This window comes from Carcharodon carcharias, chromosome 1 (assembly GCF_017639515.1).
Source record: "Carcharodon carcharias isolate sCarCar2 chromosome 1, sCarCar2.pri, whole genome shotgun sequence".
Lineage (NCBI taxonomy): Eukaryota > Metazoa > Chordata > Chondrichthyes > Lamniformes > Lamnidae > Carcharodon > Carcharodon carcharias.
Genome location: NC_054467.1, coordinates 105,149,096 through 105,175,985, shown reverse-complemented (window position 1 = coordinate 105,175,985; position 26,890 = coordinate 105,149,096). Strand labels below are relative to the sequence as shown.

Here is a 26,890-nt window from a genome sequence, read left to right as displayed (position 1 = left end):
ACTATTGTCAAGTTTGAGGATGACTCAAAAATAAGTGAGAAGGCAAGCTGTGAGGATGACACAAAGAGTCTACAGAGGGATATAGACAGGTTAAGTGAGTGGGCAAAAACTTGGCAGATGGAATAGAAAGTGGGAAAATGTGAGGTTATGCACTTTGGCAAGAAGAATAAAGGAGCTGAATATTATTTAAATGGAGAAAGATGGCAGAAAGCTGCAGCACACTGGGATTTGAGTGTCCTCATGCATGAATCACAAAAAGCTAGCGTCCAAATTCAGCAGGTAATAGGGAAGGCAAATGGAACATTGGCCTTTATTTCAAAGGAAATGGAGTATAAAAACACAGAATTCTTGCTAAAACTATACAAGGCACTAATTAGACCACACATAGAATATTATCAACAGTTTTGGTCCCCTTATCTAGGGAAAGATATACTGGCATTGGAAGCAGTCCAGAGAAGGTTCACTAGGTTGATCTCGGGTATGGACGAATTTTCTTATGAGGAGAGGTTGAGTAGGTTGCGCCTGTACTCATTGGAGTTTAGAAGAATGAGAGGTGACCTTATTGAAACATGTAAGATTCTTAGGAGGCTTGATAGGGTAGACACTAACAGGTTGTTTCCCCTTGTGGGAGAGTGTAGAATCAGAGGGCATAATCTCAGAGTAAGGGGTCACCCATTTAAAACAGAGATGGGGAGGAATTTCTCCTTTCATAGGAAATGAATTTGTGGAATTCTTTACCGCATAGGGCTGTAGAGGCTGGGTCGTTAAGTATATTCAAAGCTGATATTGACAGATTTTTAAACAGTAAGGGAATCAAGGGTTATGGGGAAAAGACAGGAAAGTGGAGTTGAGGATTAGCAGATCAGCCATGATCGCATTGAATGGCAGACAAGGCTCGATGGGCTGAATGGCCTACTTTTGCTGCTATGTCTTATGGTTTTATGAATTCAGTGCACACATCTCGTAATAAATACAAATTGCAAAACCATTGTGATAGCGCGACCAAGTTTCCATTGTGTATTTGGTCCATCTAGCACACATCATCTGCTGCATCATAACATTTGCCCCCCCCCCCCCCATTTCTCATCTACATTCAGCTGCTCGGTGACATCATCCAAAAGCGCAGTGTTAGTCTTCTTATGTAAGTTGAAAACACCCAGCTCTACTTCACCCTACTTCTCTCAATTCCTCCGCTGTTGTTAAATTATCAGACTAATTATCTGACATCTTGTACTGGATGTGGAGATATTTCCTCCAATTAAATTTTGGGAAAACTGAATCCATAAGATTTGGCCTCTGCTCCAAACTCCAGTCCGTAGATTTCATCCTTCATTGCTGGCATAGATTTCTTGGGATGAATGACCTGTTTCTGTGCTGTATATCCCTGGATTCCTCTCTTGCAACAATCTTACACTAAACCTTACCTATTCACAACCTGGGTGCCATATTAGACCCTGAGATGAGCTTCCAACTACATTTTCATGCCATCACTAAGAACACCTATTTCCACTTCCTTAACATGGGCCGACTTTGCCTCGTCTCAGCTCATGTGCTGCTGAAACCCTTATTCATGCCTTGTTACTTCTAGACTTGACTATTCCAATGCACCTCTGAGAGCACTCCTGCATTCTACCCTCTGTAAACTTTATGTCATCAAAAACACTGCTGCCCATGTGTTAACTTACACCAAGTTCCATTTACCCATCACCCCTATGCTAGCTGACCCACATTAGCTCCTGTTTAAACAACATCTTGATATTTAAATTCTCATCTTTGTTTTCAAATCCCTCCATGGCCTTGAGCATCCCTATCTTTGTAATCTTCTCAAACTCGACAATCCTCTGCAATACCTGTGCTCATCTAATTCTGGCCTCTTGTGCATCCCCAATTTTAATCGCTCCACCATTGGTGGCTGTGCTTTCAGTTGTTTGAGTCTCACCCTCTGAAGTATGCTCCCTACATCCATCCATCTCTCAAGCTCGCTTCCCTCCTTTAAGACACACTCCTTAAAAACCTTTGACCAAACTTAATATCTTTTTATATGGCTTGCTATCATATTTTGTTTCATAAATGTCCCTGTGAAGCACTTTTGGATGTTTTATTATGTTAAATGTGCCATATAAATATAAGTTGCTGTTGTTGTTAGCTGCAGCAGTGAGTTGAAGGGCTGATCCCCACTTTCCTGATGCCTCCTTGAAGTCCTGGTACATAGGAAGGGAGAGTGAGGAGGGAAGCACTATTCCCTGACACAGACAGATGCATCCCCAAGCCACTGTCAGGCAGGGGCTCAGTGCCAGCAGCATCACCTCAGGATGTAAAAGGAGGTTTAATGACCTCAAATGAGTAGCCAGGGTGAGTTCAACCCTTCATTTTTTCACTTATCTAGCCAGCAATTCACAACACCTCATCTCACTTGAGGTGCCCCACTGCTTTCAACTGTGACCTCTCCTCCATAACATCCTTCCACACACAATCACATGGCCACATAGACACCTCTTTTGTTTATTCCAAAGACACGCTTTCTTTCTTCTCCTTTCACACATAAGCACTTGCCCAATCACTTCCTCAACTCCTTCCTCACATTTAATTTTAAATTCATTACCCCCTCAGCATCATTCCATCTTGCTTCTTCTACAATTCTATACACATCAGCTATAAGCACAAGTCCTTCATATCCCCATTTACTTTTTAACAGACACCCATTCTCTCTTTCTGCAGGGGAAAAAAAGTGAATATGATGCCAGGAAAAGGGCATTGGATGGAGAAGTCACTAACATCATCGTTCTTAGACAAACAAAGCAAAGAGCCTTGGATATCACTGGCCCAGGCAGGGTCATGATAGTCAAGTCAGGATAGCCTGGTGATATACCCAAGCAGGGTGTATTCATATTACTGCTATTAGATCAACAGCACAAATGCAGCAAGCTTGCCTACTTTAACTACATTCTTAAGACTGACATCTGCTTCTCTCTCGTGTCTGAACTCTACAGAGCACCACATAGGACTTAGGAAACAATCTCTAAAGAGAAACACCACGGGTGGATAACCCGGTGAGAAATAAATAGAAGGTATTTATTATTTTTGACATTAAATGAAACAATTTGATCACATTCAGCACCTTGGCCTACGCTGTGCTTTCAGAGTTGTTTAGTCAAAATGTTTATGGAAGCTGTCTGAATGGTTTGAATATTCTGTGCAGGGTGGAGAGTGCTGAAGAATCTGGCAAGGGTTGTTACGCAGAGGGCCTCTGTCTACGTTTTCAGGGGAGGGTATTAGAACCTCAATGGAATTGCTGACGCATCCAGCATGACAAAGTACTGATGTGGCCCTTTTCCCTCTGCTGCTTCCTCTTTCTTGCAGGTCTTCCTCATCTGATGATGGCAGCTGTTCCTGCTGGTCCTCCCCCCCTGCAAAGGCAGGCCCCTTTTCAATGCAATGTGGAGCAATATGTAGCAGATCACATTGATGTCTCACACTCGATCTGGGGGTCATTGTAAGGAACACCATTCCTCCAAACTCGACAGCCCAGAGTATAAATCTATTGCTTGAGTTTTCCTACTGTGTGATCTCTAATGATCCTGATTGTGCCCTGGCTTTGACTGTGTCTGTGCTGTTTAGGCTGAGTAAGGGTGCACAAGGAGAATATCAATTGGACCTTCAGAGGTATCCCTTGCCCCTCAGCAGCCATCCTGTCACATTCTTAACAGGGTCGAAAAGCAGGGGGAATTAAAAACTTAATGGTAGCTCCCCATGTACCTTGTACAACCTGCCCTGTCTTGTTCCTGTGATGATAATACATTGTACAATGCTGTACATTGAGTGTATACTTGTATTCTGGTCCCGATGGTCACATGTGTATCAAACAGTCAATTATGCCCTGCATGTAAGGAAAGTCAGCCTCTGCTCCAAAACCAAGAACTCTGTTCTGATCAATGCTAATGTCAAAGGAGATGGTGATGTACTGCTTACTGGTGATGTACTGCTTTGCAAAGACAGCATTAGTTACACACCTAAAGCAGCTGTGAACTGCAAACTGGGAGATGTGGTTGATAATCCTTGTAGCTAACTGAAGGCAGCCAGTGGAGCAAAATTCAGAGTTGCTTTGGCTTTGAGGACCAGAGGCATAGCATATCCCGCCCGCCCGCCAGCCAAATCTGGTCCAGTAGGAGGCTACAAATCCTGTTGCAAAAAGTTGTAGAGATCCGTGGCACATCATCTGAAGAAGGGCAACGCCTTTCAGCGCTGCACCTCAGAAAAGTCCAAGATGTCTTGTAACGTATACATCCGATGTGCGGAGTGTGTCCTCCAGTATGCAACAATCCCTCATCTGTCTTCTGAGAAGCCCAGGTGCTGGGTGTTATGCTGTGTTTTCTGAGGCTTCTGTTTTTCCTCATCCTCCAAATCTTGCTCCAGCCCTGTGTACATCAGCTTTTGTGTTCGGGAGAGAACTGGACTGGGGGTGGGGGTGGGGTTGGAGCACGAGGGTGGGGGGTGCAGTTCAAGTTGACTCCTCCGGTGAGCCAAGGGGACATTATAGGTTCAATTGCAGGACATCCCCACCTCACCAGCCTTTTTTCCAATCCCAATGTTTTTACAACTGCTAAATGGAAGTATTCAGAGAAAATGAAAAAAAATGTACGTTTTTTAAACATCCCATTTTCTTCTGGGTTGCTCGCTGTCGTGTTTTGGATATTAATCTTTAATTCCTGGAGAAAAAAATAGTGGGAACGCCAGAGATCTGATTTAAAAGCAGGAATGCTGCAACCGCAAATGTGTTTGTTTAGTCAACGTATTTCCGACCAGGGGCAGGCCGCCTCTCGACATACTAACCAAGACCAGTTTCTGGCCTGCTGTGCTTCTGCGGCACTTCCGGTTTTATCCGGATTGTCATTCGCTGCGTGCGCCGGCGGTAAGAGCGGCCGCGCGTGCGTTGCCTGTCAAGTGCGCAGCCGCCGCACGGGGCAGCGTTCCCAGGATCGATTGCAGTGGTAGTGAGTGGGCTGGGGTTCGTCCAGAGCCGCCTGTCAATCTATGTATCCTGCTGCTGGGGAGAGGGACACCAGCAGCAGTGCAGTCCCAGTTAGTGACCGTCGCCTCCTTACTGCTCCTCTCGTTCTTTACAATGGGTGTCCGGCCTGGAATCACTTACACAATCGGCATCCTATGCATTATCTTATTAATAGCGAGCATTGCTCTCCTCGTCACTAACGTCTTCCTCAAAGTCGTTGAGAATGACGTTAAAAAGGTAAGAGCTGGGATTATTCACCTTTCTGCAGCATATAGCAGCGAGAACTCATCAGCATTCCGTTTTGCTGATTCTCATTTGCACCTGTTTCATATTTTGGATACCATGGTGATGTAACATCGATTTGTTTTTGGTTGATACTGACATGAAGAAATTAACAATAGGGGCCGCTACATCAATAAACTATGTCGTATACAATGGATACTTTTGTTATTTATTAGGCTTTGTTCCAGACTTCAACAAAAGCAGACGCTCTTAAACGCAGTAGAATATTCTGACCAATTAAACGTTGCACGACAAGGGTGTGTAATGCAGAAATGTGATTAAGACCTGATACTGTAGAAATGTTCTTTTATTGTTTTTAAAACTGAGTGTAATCCACTTAGTTGGCTTAATGCACTTATACTTTGATTTGTTTTTTTACTATTGTCACTTGTCTAATTGGGAAAGGACAATTAGTAGGATTTTGGCAATAGGAATATTTCGGAGTGTTGATTCATTGGGTGATGATGACATATGACTCATACAATAATTTATGTGCCTAATTTTTCCCCTTTGAAAGTCCCAATGTGCTTTGCCAGTGAGAATTGCTAAAGAAATGAGTGTAGAAAGAGGGGTGTCTGAAAGCTTTGAAAATATTAAGTTTTGAGATTTTTTTGAAGGAGAAGATGCAGGGTGTTTAGAAACAAGGTAGGTGTTTCAGAGGGCCAGTCGAAGGTAGCTACCAATATTGGGGTGAGGAGGAGGGTATACGAAAAGTTGAAGTAATATAGTGCTGTTTTTTAAGAGTTTTTCCTTGTATGAATCTGATATTGCGGTGTGCTGAATATTAATTTGTAATGCATGATAAATGGAAACTAGCTTCTAAGCTTGCATGTTATTATAGTAAACATATTTTAAAATTGGATTTTTGAATCCTTTAGGCACACTGGTGAGGACCCAGAAAAGAGTAACAAGGGTAAATTTGTGACTTGGAACTTAGTTATGTAAATTACCTTTTTGAAGATATTTGCTTAGAAAATTATCTTATGCCTTTTACAAGGCAAAAATACCCTGTTCTGCATTATTATATGTCCTTTAGGTGCATCGCAGCACCTGGATCTGTTAACAGTTTAATATTTACATTGATGTTCTGGTTTCATTATCTATTTACACTTAATTTTAACTTCAATCCCTTTACTTGTCCACTCAAGTAATCAAGATCCTCGTAAAAGTTATTTCTCACTGTGTTGTATCTGCTGTTTAATATTTTTAAAATTAATCCATATTTAGCTTTTATGTATTGATGAATTTTTTTAAAGGGGAGCAAATTTAGGGCTTTTAATAAAATGATTAAAGGAATTGATGGGGTAAATGGAAAGAAACTGTTTCATCTGGGAGAATTCAGAACAAGAGGACATAACCTTAAAATTAGAGCTGGCTCATTCAGGAGCAATGACAGGAATCACTTCACACAAGGGCTGGTGGGTTTTTTTAATTCATTCTAGTGATGAGTTTATTGCTCAATCTTAATTGAGAAAGTGGTGGTGAGCCAAACTATGGGTTGAAACTCTTCCCCAAAAGCTGTTGAGGTTGGGTCAATTGAAAATTTCAGAAATTAGATTAATAAGATTTTTGTTAGGTAAGATTATGTTACAGTTGGGAGATGTATCAGATTGTAGGATTGTATCTTTTGGGTTATAAGATTTTGGGATTGTAGCTTTAAATGTAGGGTAAATGAAAGGAGATGTGTTTATGCTGGTGCCTGCCTGACAGTAAGCCCAGGTGGTTTCATTGTTTGAGATCAAGGAAGGTTCAGATTGTTTTATTGAGAGGGAGGTGCAAGGTATTTACATGTGGAGATAATGACAGCAGTTTTTGAGTCTACAAAGGATAGGCTATTAGTGTCCCAAATTCCCAGAAAGGTGTTATAAATGTTAAGTTGTAAGTTTTATGGTCAAAAATAGGGCCTAAAGTTAACAACACAGTTTCTATTCAAAAACAGAAACAGAAATACCTGGAAAAACTCAGCAGGTCTGGCAGCATCAGCGGAGAAGAGTACAGTTGACGTTTTGAGTCCTCATGACCCTTCAACAGAACTAAGTAAAAATAGGAGAGGGGTGAAATATAAGCTGGTTTTGGGGCGGGGGGTGGGTGGGGTGAGGAAGATGCAGGGGGGAGTGGTTGTTGGGACAAGCAAGCAGTGATAGGAGATAACCAAAAGATGTCACAGACAAAAGAACAAAGGTGTTGAAGGTGGTGATATTATCTAAAAGAATGTGCTAATTAAGAGTAAATAGCAGGACAAGCAAGTTACAGATAGCTCTAGGCTTGGCCTAAATAGCCAAGTGGTTATGGTACTGGGTTTGTAACCCTAAGATCAAGAGTTCAAATCTCACAATGGCAAAGTATGAAACAATGTAACTTCATCTGAATAGGACCAGATGAAAAACGTGTTATACTCGAAAGAGTTACAGATAGCTCTAGTGGGGGATAGGGTGAAATAAGACTAAAAGGGCATAAAAGGTATAGATAAATGATTGGTGGAATACATTTAAAAATAATGGAAATAAGTGGGAAAAGAAAAATCTATATAAATTATTGGAAAAAACATAAAGGAGGGGGAAGAAACGGAAAGGGGGTGGGGATGGAGGAGGGAGTTCAAGATCTAAAATTGTTGAACTCAATATTCAGTCTGGAAGGCTGTAAAGTGCCTAGTCAGAAGATGAGGTACTGTTCCTCCAGTTTGCGTTGAGCTTCACTGGAACAATGCAGCAAGCCAAGGACAGACATGTGGGCAAGAGAGCAGGCTGTAGTGTTAAAATGGCAAGTGACAGGGAGGTCTGGGTCATGCTTGCGGACAGACCAAAGGTGTTCTGCAAAGCGGTCACCCAGTCTGCGTTTGGTCTCTCCAATGTAGAGGAAACCACATTGGGAGCAACGAATGCAGTAGACTAAGTTGAAGGAAGTGCAAATGAAATGCTGTTTCACTTGAAAGTAGTGTTTGGGCCCTTGGATGGTGAGGAGAGAGGAATGAAGGGGCAGGTGTTGCATATCTTGCGTTCGCATGGGGAGGTGCCGTAGGAGGGGGTTGAGAAGTAGGGGGTGATGGAGGAGTGGATCAGGGTGTCTCTATTCATATGACACCTTTAATATAAGAAAATGTCCCAAGGCACTTCATAGGAACATTATCAAACAAAAGTTCTCACCAAACCACATAATGATATTAAGGCAGGTGACCAAAAGCTTGGTCAGAGAGAGGTTTTAAGGAGAATCTTAAAGGAAGAAATTGAAGGCTCGAGAGAGAGTGGTAAAGGAAGGAAATTCCAGAGCACAGCTCCTTGGCAGCTGAAGGCAAGGTCACCAATGGTGAACTGATTAAATTTTGCAGTTCTCAAGGCCAGAGTAACCTCTGAGGGCTGTTAGGTTGGAAAAGATTAAAGATTGGGAGAATCGAAGTCCTGGAGGAATTTGAGAACAAGGATGAGAATGTTAGAATCGAGGTGTTACTTAACCAAGAGCTAGTGTAAGTCGGTGAGCATAGAGAAGATGGATGAATGGGACTTGGTGCAAATTAGGACGTGGCAGCAGAGTTTTTGAGATGACCTCAGCTTTATGGAGGGTAGAATGTGGGAGGCAGGATTACATTGAAATATTCAAGTCTTCAGGTTACAAAGACACAAATGAGGGTTTCAGTAGCAGGTGAGGGGAGGACATCAGGTGATATTACAAAAGTGGAAATAGGCAGTCTTAGTGAAGTTAGGATATGTAATTAAACACTTGTCTCCTGCTTTGGCCAGTGAGGATCCCCATCCATTACCAAACGACTATATTCTTCTTCACAGCCAGTGAGGTGCAGTTTTATTGTATTTAGCAAGCAGCATAGTAAATTCAAGTTTTTCCAGGTATTTTTATTTTTGTAGTAAATTCAAATACTTGAGGTCATGAATTTGTCACTAGCAATAAGGAATTCAGAAATTACTTTACCCAGAATGATTAGGATGTAGAGCATGGAGTGGTTAGGGTGAATAGTCAAGGTGCATTTTAGGGTAAGCTACATAACTACTTGAGAAAGAAAGAAAAGAATGAAATGTTGATGGTGTTAGGTGAAGTAGAGTGGAAGTAGACTTGTGTGGAGTATAAAACACAGCATAGAACTGTTAGGCCAAGTAGCCTGTTTCTGTGTTGTAAATACAATGTAAATGGCAATATTATAGTGCTTGTTATCTATAAATTGCAGAACTTAACTAAGCCATATTGTCATTAGTTTTATTTATTTGTCCCTGGTGGTTCTGATCACGTGACTGGTGTTATTTAGATGAGTTATAAAGAATAAATTTAACACGTTGCAGCTACCTAAACACTTGAAACTCGTTTAAGCTTGTGCTGAAGCACTGGTGAAGGGACATGTCTCAGCAGAAGAAAGTTTAAGAAGCCAAATTGATATCCTCTATTTAATGTTAACACATCATGCTCGCTGAACCTCACTGAAGCCAATCTTTATGGTAAAAATGACTCATTGTTACTTTCATTTGAAAAGCAAAAGCAATTAAAAATGGTGCCCGCTTTTGGCTGAATTATAGCTTGTTCAGTCTCCAAGTTAAACTGTTTCACATTTGCATTTTTGTTTGGTTTGTCTCTGTAATAAATGCTTAAGCTACTTGGGCAAGTACAATAAATAGCGTTTAAAAAAAATCCTGGCTATTTCTATGTCGCCAAAGAAAACTAAACTGGGCTCTTCCCAACAGCTTAGCAAGTTTTGTCCGAGGAGTAGCAAAGCTGTAGAGGTCATGAAATCCCTGAGCTTTGATTGTGCATTTTGTGCTGTGCGACAATAGTTGCCCTTTTGCAGTGGTACATTAACATAGGTTTCTGTTTCTAATAATTGATAAGTGTGCCCTTATTGCATCTTGAGAAAAGAATTGAACTCTACATCATGCCTTCTGTAATTGACTAGCTTGCCAACACTTGTTATCAAAGCTCAGATGTGAATAATGTCTGTCTTGGGTGAGATGCTACAGGACACAACATGCCCAATAAGAAATAATTGCTAAACAAAAACGAAAACAGAATTACCTGGAAAAACTCAGCAGGTCTGGCAGCATCGGCGGAGAAGAAAAGAGTTGACGATTCGAGTCCTCATGACCCTTCGACAGAACTTGAGTTCGAGTCCAAGAAAGAGTTGAAATATAAGCTGGTTTAAGGTGTGTGTGTGGGGGGCGAAGAGAGAGAGAGATGGAGTGGGGGTGTGGTTGTAGGGACAAACAAGCAGTGATAGAAGCAGATCATCAAAAGATGTCAACAACAATAATACAAAAGAAATGTGTTCTTTTGTATTATTGTTGTTGACATCTTTTGATGATCTGCTTCTATCACTGCTTGTTTGTCCCTACAACCACACCCCCACTCCACCTCTCTCTCTCTCTCTCTCTCCGCCCCCCACACACACACCTTAAACCAGCTTATATTTCAACTCTTTCTTGGACTCGAACTCAAGTTCTGTCGAAGGGTCATGAGGACTCGAAACATCAACTCTTTTCTTCTCCGCCGATGCTGCCAGACCTGCTGAGTTTTTCCAGGTAATTCTGTTTTTGTTTTTGTTTTGGATTTCCAGCATCCGCAGTTTTTTTGTTTTTATTTTTAAGAAATAATTGCTGTCGGAAGAGGAGGAAAATTGGGTGGGGAATAAAAAACTATTAAATTGTACTGTCAAAATACCTTTGTGGTTTTTGGGGGAAAAAAATCAATCAGCAGGAAATGTTTATTCATATGTAACTTTACTTTGAAGGGCATACCAGTTCATCTCAAAATAAGCATGATATAATGAATCAGGTAACCAGAGCTCAAGCATAAGTTGTAGTTGTGTTTATTGACTGTAGAAATGCTGCTAGCTGGATAGACTTGAAAGGTCTGCTGTGTGTCTTCCCCTTTAAGCTGTTGCTTATCTTCCTGGTGCAAATGTATGAATATATAAATCATCATCAAGAGCAGTTTTAAGAAGGCCCAGGCACATATTCTTAATAAAATTGAATACTTCAATCAAAGTTGCATGTGCTCAGTCACTGGCCAGGGTATTTTTAAAGGGTCATTAAAATCTCTTTGCACGTTTTACAAAAAAATATATAGATTAATAAGACTATTTCCTCCTGATCCTAATGCAATAAATACAAAATTCTCCCCAGTCTTTTCTCTCAAGACTAGCACGTTGCATTCTGCTACCAGAACAAATGTTTTACCCTGCACACGAAATATTTCATCCTGCATTGTGTGTGAATTCATTAACATGTGAAAGCCAGGGAAAATTTGGATCATTTTTGCCCACTTGCTGTGTTTTTTAAATTTGTGATTCTCACCATGTTGATCAAATGTAATTGAACACAACTGAGCATATGTTTACTAAAACTTTTGAAACAGATCCAGGGGATACATAAAAACTGTGTTTAATCTGTCTAAACTATTGAGTTGTCATTTCACTTCCTGTGCCTTTTTTATAGATTTTTGGTATTTTTCTTGTTTAGTGAAATTCCAAAGAAAAACTTTATTTGCAAACCCTTCATGGACACTCCTTGTATCTTTTAAAGCCTTTTTTTTTTTGGATGGACAACAGAAACTAACTTGAGGATCCTTTACATTTTGTTGTTAGAGAAAACATTGTGCAGAAATCTGTAGTGGTTCTGGGATCTCTCGGTTCTTGTTGTCGATGCTAACTTTGTCACAAGGCGTAGACTCCTCGCTGTTCAATTATGCCTAAACTGTAAATGATTTCACTACCTTTTGTGGGTCCTCTCATGAGTGAAGAGTCTGATGTGAGATCAGCATGGACACCCACAGACCTGGCAGTTCATGTTGTTGGTGTTTGGGGAGCTTTTGCAGCACTTTGCCAGAATCACAGTGCAGAAGAGGCCCTTCGACCCATCGAGTCTGCACCGACACTTGAGAAACACCTGACCTACCTACCTAATCCCACTTACCAGCACTTGGCCCATAGCCTTGAATGTTATGACATGCAAAGTGCTCATCCAGGTAACTTTTTAAAGGATGTGAGGCAACCCGCCTCCACCATCCTACCAGGCAGCGCATTCCAGACCGTCACCCCCTAAACCTCCTGCCCCTCACCTTGAGCTTATGTCCCCTTGTGACTGACTCTTTGACTAAATGGAACAGCTGCTCCCCTATCCACCCTGTCCATGCCTCTCATAATCTTGTACACCTCGATCAGGTCGCCCCTTAGTCTTCTCTGCTCCAACGAAAACAACCCAAGCCTATCCAACCTCTCTTCATAACTTAAATGTTTCATCCCAGGCAACATCCTGGTGAATCTCCTCTGCATCCCCACATCTGCCTTCCTCCGGGCCTGTTGGATGATGTGAGTTTGGTCCTCAAAACATGCGAAACAAAATTTCAGTGCTTGCTTCCAGCTGGGCCATTTGGCTGCAGTGTTTTCCCAAGAGAGGTGGTCAGCAGTGCAGAAGCCTGTAAGGCTTTTTGGGGTTCAAAGTTTGTGAGGTGACTCTCACGTGGATGTTAGAAATAGTTGAGTCAGGGTTCATCGGGCATTACGAGCACTTTCATTTTGAAGGCAATGAACAAACTGTGGTTCCAATTGTTCAAGTTATTTTGAATAATGCTCAGCATTAAAGTTTGTTACCAACACCAATTCAAAAATATGATTTTTTTCTTGTTGCAAAAATATCTAAAAGAACATTACAAAACATTTCAAAATGGCCATCACAAAATGCAATGATATTCAGATTTTCTACGTGGGCCTTGTTACATTCAATACACTAAAAAGAAAGTCACAAACATTTCAAAACTATCATTATAGTGCAATAATAGTCAAATTTTCTACATAGGACATGTTGCACCCTGAGGTGCTTCAATACAATTGTGATACATGTAATATTCAACATGAGACATACAGCCCAAGGGCATCTATGTATTTTCCAGTCCCTTGGTGCACTATGGCTGAAAGGTCTTAGACAGTGACCTTTCCCCATTGTGCCTCTGCAGCAGCTGTCCCAAGCTTTAATGCGTCCCTCAGCACGTAGCCCTGGACCTTAGAATGTGCCAGTTGGCAACACTTAGTCATGGACAACTCCAGGGCCTCCACAGGTGAGACAGCAATTTTTCTTATACTTCTGCCACCTGGTATACTGTATTAGTTACAGTGCAGTCTCCTCTAAATCAACAAAACAGCATACAAATTAGACAATTGCTGTGCAGCTATCTCTGTTCTGTCTGCAAGTGCGACTGTGAGCTTTGTTGCTCACAACTGTAATCCTATACCTCACTCCCACTCTGACTTTAGTCCTGTTCATTGTTCTGATCAAGCTTTGCACAATATCTTCTGGTAGCCTATCTGGCCTTAAGGTTGATTTTAACAACTTCCATATGTCATTTTTATTTCTTAGATTTTTATTATTATTCCTCCTTTTTCTCTCCTTGCTGTTTGTTGTTTGGTGATTTCCTGTACTCTTATACCCTTTTGTACTCAGTGTTCAATGTGGAAATTGTTGAAATGAGGACTCATTGATCACTAAATTACAGGAAGATTGAAGTATTGTATACACAGCCTGCTTACACAGCCTACCCAGCTGACGGTAAAATTACATTTTTAAAAAATGTGACAGTGAATATAATGGCTGTTGTCCTGTTCAGGAAGGCTGTTTGTGGATTTAGCAAATGAAGGGTATGGGTGTGTGAATGTCAGTGATTCGATAAGAGGCAATGTTTCAATTTTTATAAAAGCTTGCTAGCTGATAGGCGTGTGCTTGATTCCTTTTTTGAGGGCCACTCCCCACCTAGGATTTGGGACATTACAATATCCAAGCTCTTAGGTTTTGACCATAATTTACTGAACCAATTGGAGAGAGGATTTTAAAATTTAAATGAGTCAGTGTTTTTCACACCAAACAAAAGCTAGTTGTTTTGGTCCCTCTTGTCTATCCATGTGTTGAAGAGTCATAATCTTTGCTTACTAACCAACGTTTTTCTTCTGTTTTACAAAAGCAAAACACTGCAGATGCTGGAAATCAGAAATAAAAACAGAAAATGCTGGAAATAGTCAGTGGATAATGCAGTCGAAGCTCTTGAGTCAGGACTACTCTGACAAAAGGTCATTGACCTGAAAATTTGTTTTGTCGTTTTAATTTTTCCATCCTTTTTTGGGTTGAAGCTGATCCCCTTATACTTAAGACATCAATATTGATGGAGGCAACAGAGCCTTATGCTTGGCATAAAACTATTGTTTTGGTGTGTAAATAAGTGGTGCTGTGCATTAATTAATCTTAAGATAAACCAGTGCCCAGTTCACATTTTGTCTATCGTAATGGACTGGGGGTGTGCATGGTGCTGTAAAGAGAGAGACACAGACTAACAAGTGGAAACCAGGCGCTTTTCATTGGGTTGGAAGCGATTTAGAAAATCAAAGCAAATGGAACAGGACTAGATACTATAAAAATAAGGCAAAACATGATCTATCGATGTTTAATCTGGGAAAGAAGAGAGGATAAAGGATGAATCATTGTACTTTTGTATAATTCCTACATGAGGGACCCAAGTAAACTTGATAAGAATACGCTGTAAAACTACTATTAGTAATGTCTTGAGTATAAAGTTTGCTTCAGTGGCAGGAACTGAGCCTGTGCCTTAAACTATCCACTGCAACTGACGTATCCCATTCTAAGGACATATTTTTATGCCTGCTTTCATCTTCCTTCAAAATGTTAAGTACTAATATTCCCTGCACTTTAAAAAGCATTAAATACTGGGTATAAGATATACCCTTATTCCCATCCTTTCTGAAGGGAATTTTCAGTTATGTTGAGTGGAATTCAAGTTGTCATTTTGCATTTTCATCTGAACCTGAATTTTTTTTTTTGTTCCTTTCCAACCTTTCCTCTTTTTTTCCTCATCTTATTTTGTCAGCTGTGTTTTCTTGATGCGATGTTTCTCCCAAAATTCACAACAGAAAAGGTCGATGAGGGTAATGCTGTTGATATAGTGTACATGGACTTTCAAAAGGCATTCGATACAGTGCCACGCAAAAGACTTGAGAAGAGTTATAACTCATGGAATAAAAGGGACAGCAGCAACGTGGATTCAAAATTGGCTGAGTAATAGGAAACCGAGGGTAATGGTCAATGGATATTTTTCACGCAGGAGGAAGGTTTGTAGTGGAGCTCCCCAGGGGTCGGTGTTGGGACCCTTGCTTTTCCTGATATATATTAATGGCCTAGATCTTGGTGTGCAGGGGACAATTTCTAGGTTTGCAGATGACACAAGACTTGGAAGCATTGTAAATTGTGAGGACGACAGTATAGAGCTTCAAAAGGGTATAGACAAGCTGGTGGAGTGGGCAGATAGGTGGCAGATGAAGTTCAATGCAGAGAAGTGTGACATGATTCATTTTGGTAGGAAGAACATGAACAGACAATATAAAATAAGGGGTACAATTCTTAAGGATGTGCAGGAACAGAGAGACCTGGGTTTATATGTGCAAAGATCATTGGAGGTGGCGGGACAGTTAGAGAGAGCAGTTAATAAAGCATACAGTATCCTGGGCTTTATTAATAGGGGCATAGAGTACAAGAGTAAGGAGGTTATGCTGAACTTATGTGAGATACTAGTTAGACCTCAGCTGGAGTATTATGCACAGTTCTGGACATCACACTGTAGGAAGAATGTGATTGCATTAGAGACAGTGCAGAAGAGGTTTACAAGAATGGTTCCAGGGAGGAGAAACGCGAGTTATGAAGGTAGATTAGAGAGGTTGGGACTGTTCTTCTTGGAGAGTAGAAGGCTAAGAGGAGATTTGATAGAGGTGTTCAAAATCATGAGGCTATGTAGAGTAGATGGGGAGAAACTGTTCCCACTCGTCAAGGGATTAAAAATTAGAGGGCACAGATTAAACATGATTTGCAAAAGAAGCAAATGTGACATGAGAAAAAACTTTTTCATACAGCGACTTGTTCAAGTCTGGAATACACTACCTGGAAGTGTGGTGGAGACAGATTCAATCGAGGCATTCATGAGAGCATTAGATGATTGTTTCTATTCAAATAATGGCAAAGGTACAGTGAAAAAGCAGGAGAATGGCACTGAGTCATGATGCTCATTTGGAGAGCTGGTGCAGTCATGATGGGCTGAATGGCCGCCTTCTGCGCTGTAACAGTTCTGTGATTCGTATTCGGGTTCAAACCACTTTAAACTGACCACCTGGCTAGGACAATACATTTGACCTCAGTGCCCTTAGGTTAGAGATGGAAAAACAGCTAGGATTTGTTTGGTTTTGTATATGTATGATGTTTCTTCCAGATTGGTTGTGGTGCTCTTCATGTTAAATAACCTGCTAACACTTGTTGTCTGGTCTCTCCTGAGGACTAATCACTTGAATGAAGTAACAGAGTAATTCCAGTACCAATGGAAATTTGAATAAAATGCGTTTTCACAGAATATGAGCAGTGCTGGCAAAACTGCATAAATAGTCCTCCTAGCTGTCCTGCAGTTACTGGGTGGTTGTATTGAACTGCTGTAGTCTTTGTGCCTATGGTGCTCCTACAATAGTATTAATCAGGTGGAGCATTTCAGGGTTTTGACCCAGCACCAGTTAGGATGTAAGTCCGTGGTTTGTGACTGGAAAGCGGCTTCAGAACTGTTCAAACAATATTGCTGTTCTTGTCCTTCTCTGGTTGAAGTCATGAGAAGGGTGGTGGTGTGGAACTAAGCTTCATGAGTTGCTGCAGTGCTTCCTGTACGTGGCACATTCTGCAGCCATAGTACATCTGTGGTTTGAGAAATCTGTATTAAATCCAGTGGTAGGGATTCTTTGTCTTGAGGGATTTGAGTCTTTTGGTTGCATCCATTTAAAAAAGTAAAGAGTATGTCATAATGCTCCTAATTTGAACTTTGAAGATGATTGCGTGATGAGGAGAGGGGTGGCTTGAGATTGGGGTTTGGTGAGGCAATGAGGCATGTAACAGTGTTGGACTGGGAATGTGGGTGAGTGCTGGAAGCTGAGAGAGGTGGACTAACGAATAGAGCCAAATCTTAGAATATCCACCTGCTGTCCTGTTCATATTATACTATGGGCTAGTATAGGCTGCTTCATTGCCAAAGGAGTTGTGGAACTGAACACGTTGTCCATGAGTAGCCCCACTCTTGACTCTATGCTGGAAGTAAGGTGTTGACCTCTGACAACCACCATCTTGCATATTGACTCCAGCTGTGGAGAGTTTTGTCCCAGGATCTTTTGTTGTGCTTGAACTCCCTTGATGCTGTACCCTGTCAATCATTGCCTTGACATTGAGAAAGGTTCACATCACTACTCTAATATTCTGCTCTTGCGCCAATGATTGTCCAAAGGCTAGTGATGAGGTGTGGAATCGAGTGATTGAGTGAAACTTTGAATGAGATGTTTCTATTGAATGCTCCTTCCATAAGTTTGATCATTGGGAGGCTGAAGGAGAGCCATACTCGATGTTAACTGTTTCTCTCTCCACAGATGCTGCCAGACCTGCTGAGCTTTTCCAGCATTTTCTGGTTTTATTTCAGTTCAACCCTTGCTGGCCATGATTAGCTAATATTATGCAAACTAGATTTGAAAATGTGGCTTTCTGCTCTTGTAACCTAGTTATTCATTGTCTGTATTAGGGGATGTCTGATTTTTTTTTTCATAAAACATTTTAACATAGTGTATTTATTGCAGTTGCTTAGATTCTTCCCTTTCTGCCTGCATCAATCTTATCTGGCCTAAGCCCAGCCAGTATTTTAAGCAACTGCAAAATTGCTGAATGTTTGACTTAAGATTGCTTTGTTTTCTCAATCTGCCTCCCACTGGTGGTTACATTTTCTGCCTGTCAGCTACTTTCAGTTCACATCAATACTTGCCAGTCAAGATTTCACTGTGAGCAGTTGAATAGAGGAGTTTAAATTTCCTTGAGAAGAATGTTATGCTAACCAGTGTTTTCCAAAGCTCAGATCTCAATTTATTGCATTGCATTATTAAATCTGTTCTTTATTTTCACAATAGAATGCAGATGTAATGCCTACTTTTTAAAAGATTTGTCTGATCCATGTAACTATCCTTTGTCACTTGTATCCTTGCTTGTATCCTTTTGCAGGAAATACAGCTGAGGAATGGTACAGTCACCTTTGAGACTTGGGAAAATCCTCCTCCACCAATTTACATGCAGTTTTACTTCTTTAATGTCACCAACCCTGATGAGGTGCTAAATGGAAGAAAACCTTTTCTTGAAGAACAAGGCCCTTACACTTACAGGTATGATAAATGAAATTCTAATCAGTTCAACTGAAATGGCTTTAAGATGTTATTTAGACTATTTTGTACTATTCACAGATTTTGAGAGGTTTTTTTTGCTGCTGTGCTTAAAGCAAAATAAAAACATGGAATGAGGAAGACGGTTTGATCCCTGAAGTCTGTTCCTTCCATAGACCATGTCTAGTGTGTGCCATTATGGACTCAATCCAATGCATTCAATCTCCTCAAAGCTGCATTAATTTCGCCATACATGGCAACCTAGCAAAAGTTGATGGAGACTCAAAAAGCTCCACTCAGAAACAGCCTGGATATTGTAAACTGGTGGTATGCAATAACAAAGCTACAGGAATTTATCATTTAAGACATAGGGATACACAGTGTTCCCACACTTGTTATTGGAGGGATGGAAAAGAAATTGAACACTCATGAAAGTCTGAAGGGAGGAATGCAAACATCGAAGGCTTGGTGGAGCTTTTCTGAGAGGGTCAGGAGCATGCTACTTGGAAAATCTTGAATGTTCCCATTTTATAAATGGTCCTTTCTGGTTTTTAAGTAATTCACAATCTTCTCTCTTTGGATTTAATGATCACAATGACATTTTGGACTTTTCAACAGAGCAACCTTCACCAAAAGTCTATAGCTACTTTGAATGTCGCCTTTGCTTTTCTCTCCTCCCCTTTCCAATGTTGTTTGTATATTTTATTTATACTGGCAGGTTATAATTTCCTCTGAGCACCCTGCCTTTGTGCATGGGCATTTAAAAGCCGTAACTTACACTGTGCTGGAAATTTTCCCTGATAAACTGAGGACATTGTCAGCGGCCAGTTTATTTCAGCGCACAGTACATCCCAGATTCCTGCATGGCTGCTTGTACATACATCTTAAAGGGAATGTTGCCCCTCTTTCCCTCCCTGCCCCATTCGGAGGCATCTGGTCACAGCTCAATGATCTCCCTCCCTCTTTGTCCACCCCTACCTCAACCGATCTGTTAGTGAGACCCTCTTGGATGCATTTTGTCACCTCCAGACTTAATTTTAGTCTGATACTTTCTCTGCTCAGCCCCCTCCTCACAAATCCTGCTGTTCACCCAAAAGTCTGCACTCATCCTGCTCTGTCCCCAATACCTCAGCTAAAATTGTTCCTTGTGGTCTTTCTCACTCCTCCCAACTACCTCCAGCTCTAGAGCTCCTCCTTAAAGCTGAACCTTTGATTCTGAGCCTCGTCTGCCTCCGTACCCACCGAGTAATTAGAAAACACTGCCATTTTAATTCTCTCTCCTAATCCAGGCATTCAGGCTGATTTTAGTTCTTTTGCTGCTGCACGAGAAAAGATGGACCAATCTGGCATAGATCAGAGATGACACAAAAATACAAGAAACAGGAGCAGGAGTAGATCATACAGCCTGTTGCACTTGCTGTGCCATTCAATATGATCATGCCTCAACTTGGGCTTCAACTCCACTTTACTGCTCACTTTCCATATCCCTCAATTCCCTAAGAGACCAAAAAATTTGTCTATCCCAGCTTTAAATGTATTCAACAATGGAGCATCCACAACACTCTGGGCTACAGAATTCCAAAGAATCACAATCCTTTGAGTAATTTCTCCTCATCTCAGTCTAACTCGATTGGCCCCTTATCTGAATTGAAACCTGTTCTTACTTCATCGCTCTTTGAGCCATGTGTGTAATTCTCTAATTTGCTTGACCCTATGCCAATTGGCGCATGGCTCAGATAACAAGGCAGAGACGATTACCTTCGATGTTCTGTGTTTTAATTTGTACCCTAACTCCTCAAATTCTTTTGAGTAGAACCCGGAATGATGTTTTTCTATGTCGTTGGTTCATTTGTGGACCACAACAACTGGATCCTCCCCCTCCCACTCCAAGTTACTCTCCAGCCATGATGAGTTGTCCTTAATCCAAGCACTAAGCAGGCAACACAACACTTGGAGCCCTCCGCTGTGGCTGCAGAGAACGGTATCTGTCTGGAGACTCTACTGTCTCCTATCACTACCACATTCCTCTTTGCTTACCCCACTTGAATGGCAACCTTCATCATGGTCAGTACACTCAGTCATCTTGCAGTCCTCCTCCTCAACCACACAGGTAGCAAGCACTTCATACCTGTTGGACAAAGTCAGGGGTTGAGGCCCCTCCAAGCTGATTCCCCATACCTGCCTGACTCTCAGTCACAGCCTTCTGTCCTTGACCATTGACCGGCTCTAAAATTTTGCCCAACTTAAGTGGTGTGACTGCCTCCTGGAACAAAGTGTTCAAGTAACTTTCCCTCTCCCTAATGCAGTGCAATGCCTGCAGCTCTGCCTCCATTTCGATGACTGAGTGAAAGCTCCTCAAGCTGCAGGCAGCTACTGCAGGCATGTTTGCCATGTATCACATTGGTGTCAATGAAATCCACATTCTGCAGTTGCAACACATCAGCTGCCCTGCCATCTTTGTGTTTGCCAATTTCTTTTTTTTTTATTTATAATTAACAAACCCTACTACTCCCAGTTAACTTTACTACTGTTTGTAAACATTACTACCACTAATAAACCTTATGACTATTAATACGTTACCTGACTTTGGAAAGATAAACAAGGAAATACTCACCAGCCAGTCACTTACATTTTTTCCTCTGACATCACACTGATTTTTCTCAGAGCGTGGTCAGTTCACATGCTTTACGGGCTTTCTCTCTTGCCTTTTGCGCTGAACTCCATGGTGCTTTATCAGTTTGATCAGCTGGTAATACACTCCTGAGTCAGAGAGTTGTGGGTTCATGTCCTAGAAGTGGTTTGCAGTGTACGGAAGTCAGGAAAAGCAATGTGAATGAGTGCAACCTTTATCCCCTTCCCACCTTACTGGGTCAGTATGACTTGAGCACAGGCCGGTTAAACCCACTGAGACATCAAGGCTGATGAAGTGCATCTTTGGTGGGAGGGGCATTTGTGTGTGTTTGAATGATTGTCTGTTTTTTGCGCCATAATTATTTACCTAAATAGCAACCAGATTTGGCATAATCTTTGGTTTAATCTTTCAGAGAGTATAGACCTAAAGAAAACGTCACGTTTCTGGATGATGGAGTGATGGTGTCTGCTATGACCTCTAAGACCTATGTATTTGTTCCTGAGTTGTCTAAAGGAGATCCAGCAATTGACTTGATTAGGACAGTGAATATTCCAGTTGTGGTGAGTTGCTAGTTTTTTTTTAAACTCACTACTCAACAGACATGCTGAGATACAGTCAGATGAACTTGCATGTATTTGAGCTACTTTTAAATTTCAATGGACATTTTTAACCAGAAAATGTTTCGGATCATTTCAGAATCTTTCCAATGTTTCTGATTTTTGGTGTTGAAATTTCAGATTATCGAAAGGGAAGTACTTTTCTCTGATGGGCACTGCACTTGAGGAAGCAGCTGCCCTAAAAACTTGGGAACCCCAGGTTGGGTCTGTGTCTTTACATTTTAAAAAAGATGAATATTGGGGTCTGTGGCTGTGCTCCAAGTTTTTAACATTGGGACTTTTGTGATCGTGTTCAGTAGCCAGAAGGTTATTAAAAGCTTGAAATTGCCCCAAAAGGCTGTAAGGTACCTGCTTCAGCCTTATCCCAAGGAACATAGGAACAGGAGTAGGCCATTTATCCTCCTGACCCTGTTCTACCATTCAGAGATCATGGCTAATCTGCGATCTAACTCCATGTACCCGCTTTTGCCCCGTATCTCAATATCCTTGGCCAATGTAAACCTGTCAATCTCAATTTTAAAATTAACAATCGATCTAGCATCAGTTGTCATTTATGAAAGAGCGTTTCAAACTTCTGCCACCCTTTGTATGTAGAAAGGTCCTGTGAGGTCTGGCTCTCATACTTAGACTATGCCTCCTATCCAGGAACTTGCCAGCTTGCAGAAATAGTTCCTCAATACTTATAATATCTGTTCTCCTTAATATCTTCAAAACTTCGATCAAATCACAATTTCTTGAAATTTAGAAGGTCTAGAATATAGCCCTAGTATGTGTAATCTGGAACATACTGAATATAGCCCTAGTATGTGTAATCTAGAATATAGTGAATATAGCCCTAGTATGTGTAATCTAGAATATACTGAATATAGCCCTAGTATGTGTAATCTAGAATATACTGAATATAGCCCTAGTATGCGTAATCTCACCTTGTAATTTAACCCTTGGAGTCCGGGTATAATTTTGACAAAGTTACGCTACACTCCAAGAATAATATAACGTCCCTTTAAGGGATGATGCCCAGAACTGTTCAGTGTTCGAGGTGTGTTCTAATCAGGGCTTTGTATAGCTGAAGTGTGACTTCTACCCCCTTCTATTCCTCTAGATATAAAAAAACATCATTCCATTAACTTTTTTGCTATTTTTTTAACTTGTTTGTAACATTTAAATGATCTATGTACCTGGACTGCCAAGTTCTTCCCACTCCACTATTTCTAGCTGTTCGCCATATAGAAAGCGCCCTGTTCTATATTTTTTCGGTCCAAAGTGGGTGACCATGCGTTTGTCACAGTTTTGCCCATTCACTTAGCCTTTCAATTTCTCTTTGTAACATTATGCTTCCACCTACATACACTATTTATAATGCTGCCTACCTTTGTGTTATTGGCATACTTGAAGATGTGGCTTCCTATCCCAGCATCTAAGCTGTTAACGAATATACTGAATAACTGAGGCTTCCAACAGAGATTCTTGCAGGACACTGGTCACATGCTGTCAATTAGCCCTTGAAACTCCTGTGGTTGACATGAAGTGGGGTGTGTGCTAGGCACTCCTGTGGCAGTTCAAAGGGGAATGGATGTGATGTAACAGTTCTGTATATTTTGTTTTCTCTGTCTTGTATCTGAGGAATGCTTCTCCCTCTTCACTCCCCTTGCCAACCATCACAAGATGCAAGGCAGTGGAAAACCTACCCAATTTTGTATTCAACCATACAGGAAGAAAATTCTCTTAGGTCAGCTATATGAGAGCTGGATTTTAAAAAAAACTTGTGTTTGAATTGATTATTTTTATTTCTTTGTAAACAGACTGTAATGGATATGGTAAAATATTCCAGTTACTATATTTTACTGGTGGAAGCTCTGTTGACCATGAAAGGGGAGGGTCTTTTTACAACACGAACAGTACATGAGCTTCTCTGGGGTTACAAAGATCCTGTACTTTCAGCCATCCATTTCTTCAAAAAGGACATTGATGATTACTTTGGGCTCTATTATAAGGTAAGTCACTCTTGCACTCAGCTCGTATGTAGGTGAAAATGAACTGTTACTGGTGGGAACCTGCAATGAAAACTAAAAATGCACAACAATTCAGCCATCATTTTGAAAAAAAAATGGGGAACTTTTCAAATCCACTTTTAATGAGGTATAAGTTGATGTTGGTCATCTTTCTCTTCAGATGCTGACTATAATCTGATCCTCCCTCTCCCCATTTAATGTAGGGTGGCTCAGTGCCTGTCTGCTTGGTACTGCTGACTTAACTGACATTTCAGGAAACTTTCCAACACTATATCTTGGAGCTGTTGACCACTGTGCTCAAAACAGCTTTAAAGAAAAATACACACATCAGGCTGCATACAGGACTTCAACAATGACCTTGATTTCTCGTTCTGTAGGAAAAGAGCATTTAAACAATTTGTTTTCCAGCAGAACTGCAAACATATTAAAAGAATCATCAGTTTTGAATTGTCCACCATTGTGTGTGGTGAGTGGAAAGGGGAGGAAAGATTCCATTCCTTTGTAGTACTTCCTTTTTGAATGTTGCAGATTAAAGCTGAGTTCACGATAAACTCTAAATGCACGCAGTTGAATGTAGTTTTTTTTTAAAGATAAAAATTACGTTTTCCCCAATTATTCTTTAGTCAGTGTGTATTTTTAAGTTGTGCATTTTCCTATAGGTTGACTGGATGAGTCTGTTTTATATATTATTGAAATTTTAATTGATTTTCTGTGTGGGGGGGGGGGAATTTTAAATGATTAAAATTGCATTTGGAAAGGTTTCTAAAATGGGGGTCAGGTGATCTACTTATGTACTAACTTGCTTTACAGTTATCCTTTGTAATATGCTGTGTTTTTAGATGAATGGGACAGATGATGGCGAATATGTTTTTCTCACGGGACAAGAAAACTATGAAAATTTTACTAGAATTGTTAAATGGAGGGGTAACGAGTAAGTGCTTTTTCTTTTGGTTTCCAATTAAAGATTAAAACTTACTGAATTGAAGAAAATGCTCAAACCTAAACAAAAAGTTGATGCTCTGGAAATTTTAAACTAGGGTTGGGTTCTGGCTAATCAATTTACAGTAGAATATTTGATGCTGCCAATTTGAGATGGGATAATGTGCAGAAATATCAATTAAATTTGTTGATCATAATGCAATGTAATATATAGATTGGTTTTTAAAAGTAGAATTTGTAGTGCACTTATGCATACTGGTGGTTGCTTTTGTTCCTTTAATTACAGCTTTAATGCAAGATTTTTTCTCTCTGGTTTTATTTTTCCAACCCCCAAAACAAAAAAAAAACTTTAGCTCATTGGATTGGTGGACAACGGATAAATGCAATATGATCAATGGTACTGATGGTACTTCCTTCCACCCTTTAATAACTAAAAATGACACTCTTCTCTTCTTTTCTTCAGAGCTTTGCAGGTAAGAATAGGTTGATTTTGTGTATGCACATGTATTTCCATGGTTTTGTTACACACAACTAGTTAGGAGTACTGGCAAAAATGCAAAACCGATAGCAACAAGAAGTTGCCTTTTAATGTATTAAAACATCTTGAGGGTTTTCACGCATGTAAACACAACTATTGACGTTGAACCAAAGAAGGAGATATTAAGAGGGGTGGCTAAAAGCTTTGCTAAAGAGAGCAGTTTGAAGGAGCTTTTTAAAGAAAGAAAGAGTTAGAGAGATGGGAGGTTTGGGAAGACCTAGATGGCGGAAAGCATAGCCCCCAATATTAAGGGGGGTGAAAGAAATGCCGTTTGCGCAAGTGACCAGAACTAGAGGAATGCAGAGTGCTCAGGAGAGTTGTTGGGCTGAAAGAGGTTAGAGATAGGAGGAGGGGTAAAGTCATGAAGAGATTTGAACTTTTTTTTCTTGCAATTTGTCATTCCATCTCCTGTTTTTTCCCTTTCTTGTTCTTTCTCGGCCACCCCACTTCCCACTCCCAACGTTTTCCTTGTGAATAATATAAAGCACAAAAGAAAATAAGACAAAGAGCGGAAGCGACCATTCTTCTAGTTCCACCCAACTCCCCCACCATCAAAAAAGACCCTGGAAGGAAAAAGTATCTGTAGCTTCTCCGAGCACACAGCTGAAGCTGACAAGGGTTGCTGCAGCATCAATAACAAATCTCTGGATTCATCAGACACTCACCACTGCAGAGTGCAGTCCTTCTGCTTTGCTTCAGTGTCTAACTCTCATACTGCAGGAGTACATGTGATGCATGACAGCCATCTTTGTCCTCCAGATGATGATTGTCATCATTTTGCAGACCTAAGCCATTCTTGTAGGTGGATAATTCATGCCAGCAGGGCCAGCAATAATTCAAAAGAAAATAACACCTTTTTAATTGTCAAAGCACTGCCAGCTGGAAGGGGACGCTGCTGGGAAAGCTCTTCCTTCAAACTGAAGGTTTTTTTTACTCACCTTTTAGCCACTGACCTTCATCCTACCAAGAAGAGACCCGCACAACTGCAACTGCTGCTTTACTGTATCTGTCTCCATTCTTTGACTTTTATGAAATGGTTAAAATATTTTTTGTTTTCAATTTGTTTTTAAGTACACATTTTAGTACATTGATTTGCTAATATTGCTGTGAAGTGCCCTGTGATATTTACTACATCAAAGGCATTTTATTATGCAAGTTGTTTATACTGTGACCACTTTAAAGGGGAACATGACTTGCTCATTGGGATGCAGGAAGGGGAACAGGAAACAATGATCTGCAATTGCCTTTGAACTCCAATGTTTTAAGACACATTTGGAGTTGTATGCAATTATGGACGATTGCAAATCTGTTAGGAAAGCAACAGTTTGATTCATTCATGTAGCTTGTAATTTGGGTTCTTTGGAACTACTTTGCAATTTTACCTGAGTGTGCATTTATTGTTTGGGCTCCATGATTGTTTCGGATACGTGTTATCTTGAGCGTATGATCAGGAAAGCATCTGTACTGGGTTGGCTTACCTCATTGGAGATATCGAGAGAAGCTATAATTGGCCCAAATCCCCCTTCAGCTAAGGAGGAGAAAACCTCATCCCTTGATGATGGTGTACAACAGATTCTGATGTTCTTTGCAATGAATAGCCTGCAACAGATTTGAGTTACCAGTCACGTAGTGTGGAAGTGCACCAAAGTGAG

General features: G+C 40.7%; 1 protein-coding gene across 3 annotated transcripts in view; it reads left to right on the top strand.

The window, feature by feature from the left end:
* The first annotated feature begins 4,224 nt into the window (after positions 1–4,224).
* The window catches only part of scarb2c (scavenger receptor class B, member 2c), a 51,792-nt gene continuing 29,126 nt past the window's right edge, over positions 4,225–26,890 (top strand). Inside the window, exons 1-6 of one of the 3 annotated variants that reach the window (XM_041191679.1) lie at positions 4,225–4,347; positions 18,346–18,503; positions 21,545–21,692; positions 23,552–23,743; positions 24,601–24,692; positions 25,054–25,173. In XM_041191679.1, coding sequence (XP_041047613.1) covers positions 18,412–18,503; positions 21,545–21,692; positions 23,552–23,743; positions 24,601–24,692; positions 25,054–25,173 — 644 coding nt within the window. In that variant the 5' untranslated portion in view covers positions 4,225–4,347; positions 18,346–18,411. Of the gene's footprint in view, positions 4,348–4,800; positions 5,246–18,345; positions 18,504–21,544; positions 21,693–23,551; positions 23,744–24,600; positions 24,693–25,053; positions 25,174–26,890 lie in introns of those variants that run through there. The other 2 variants (XM_041191688.1, XR_005943534.1) reach the window with 2 other exon arrangements.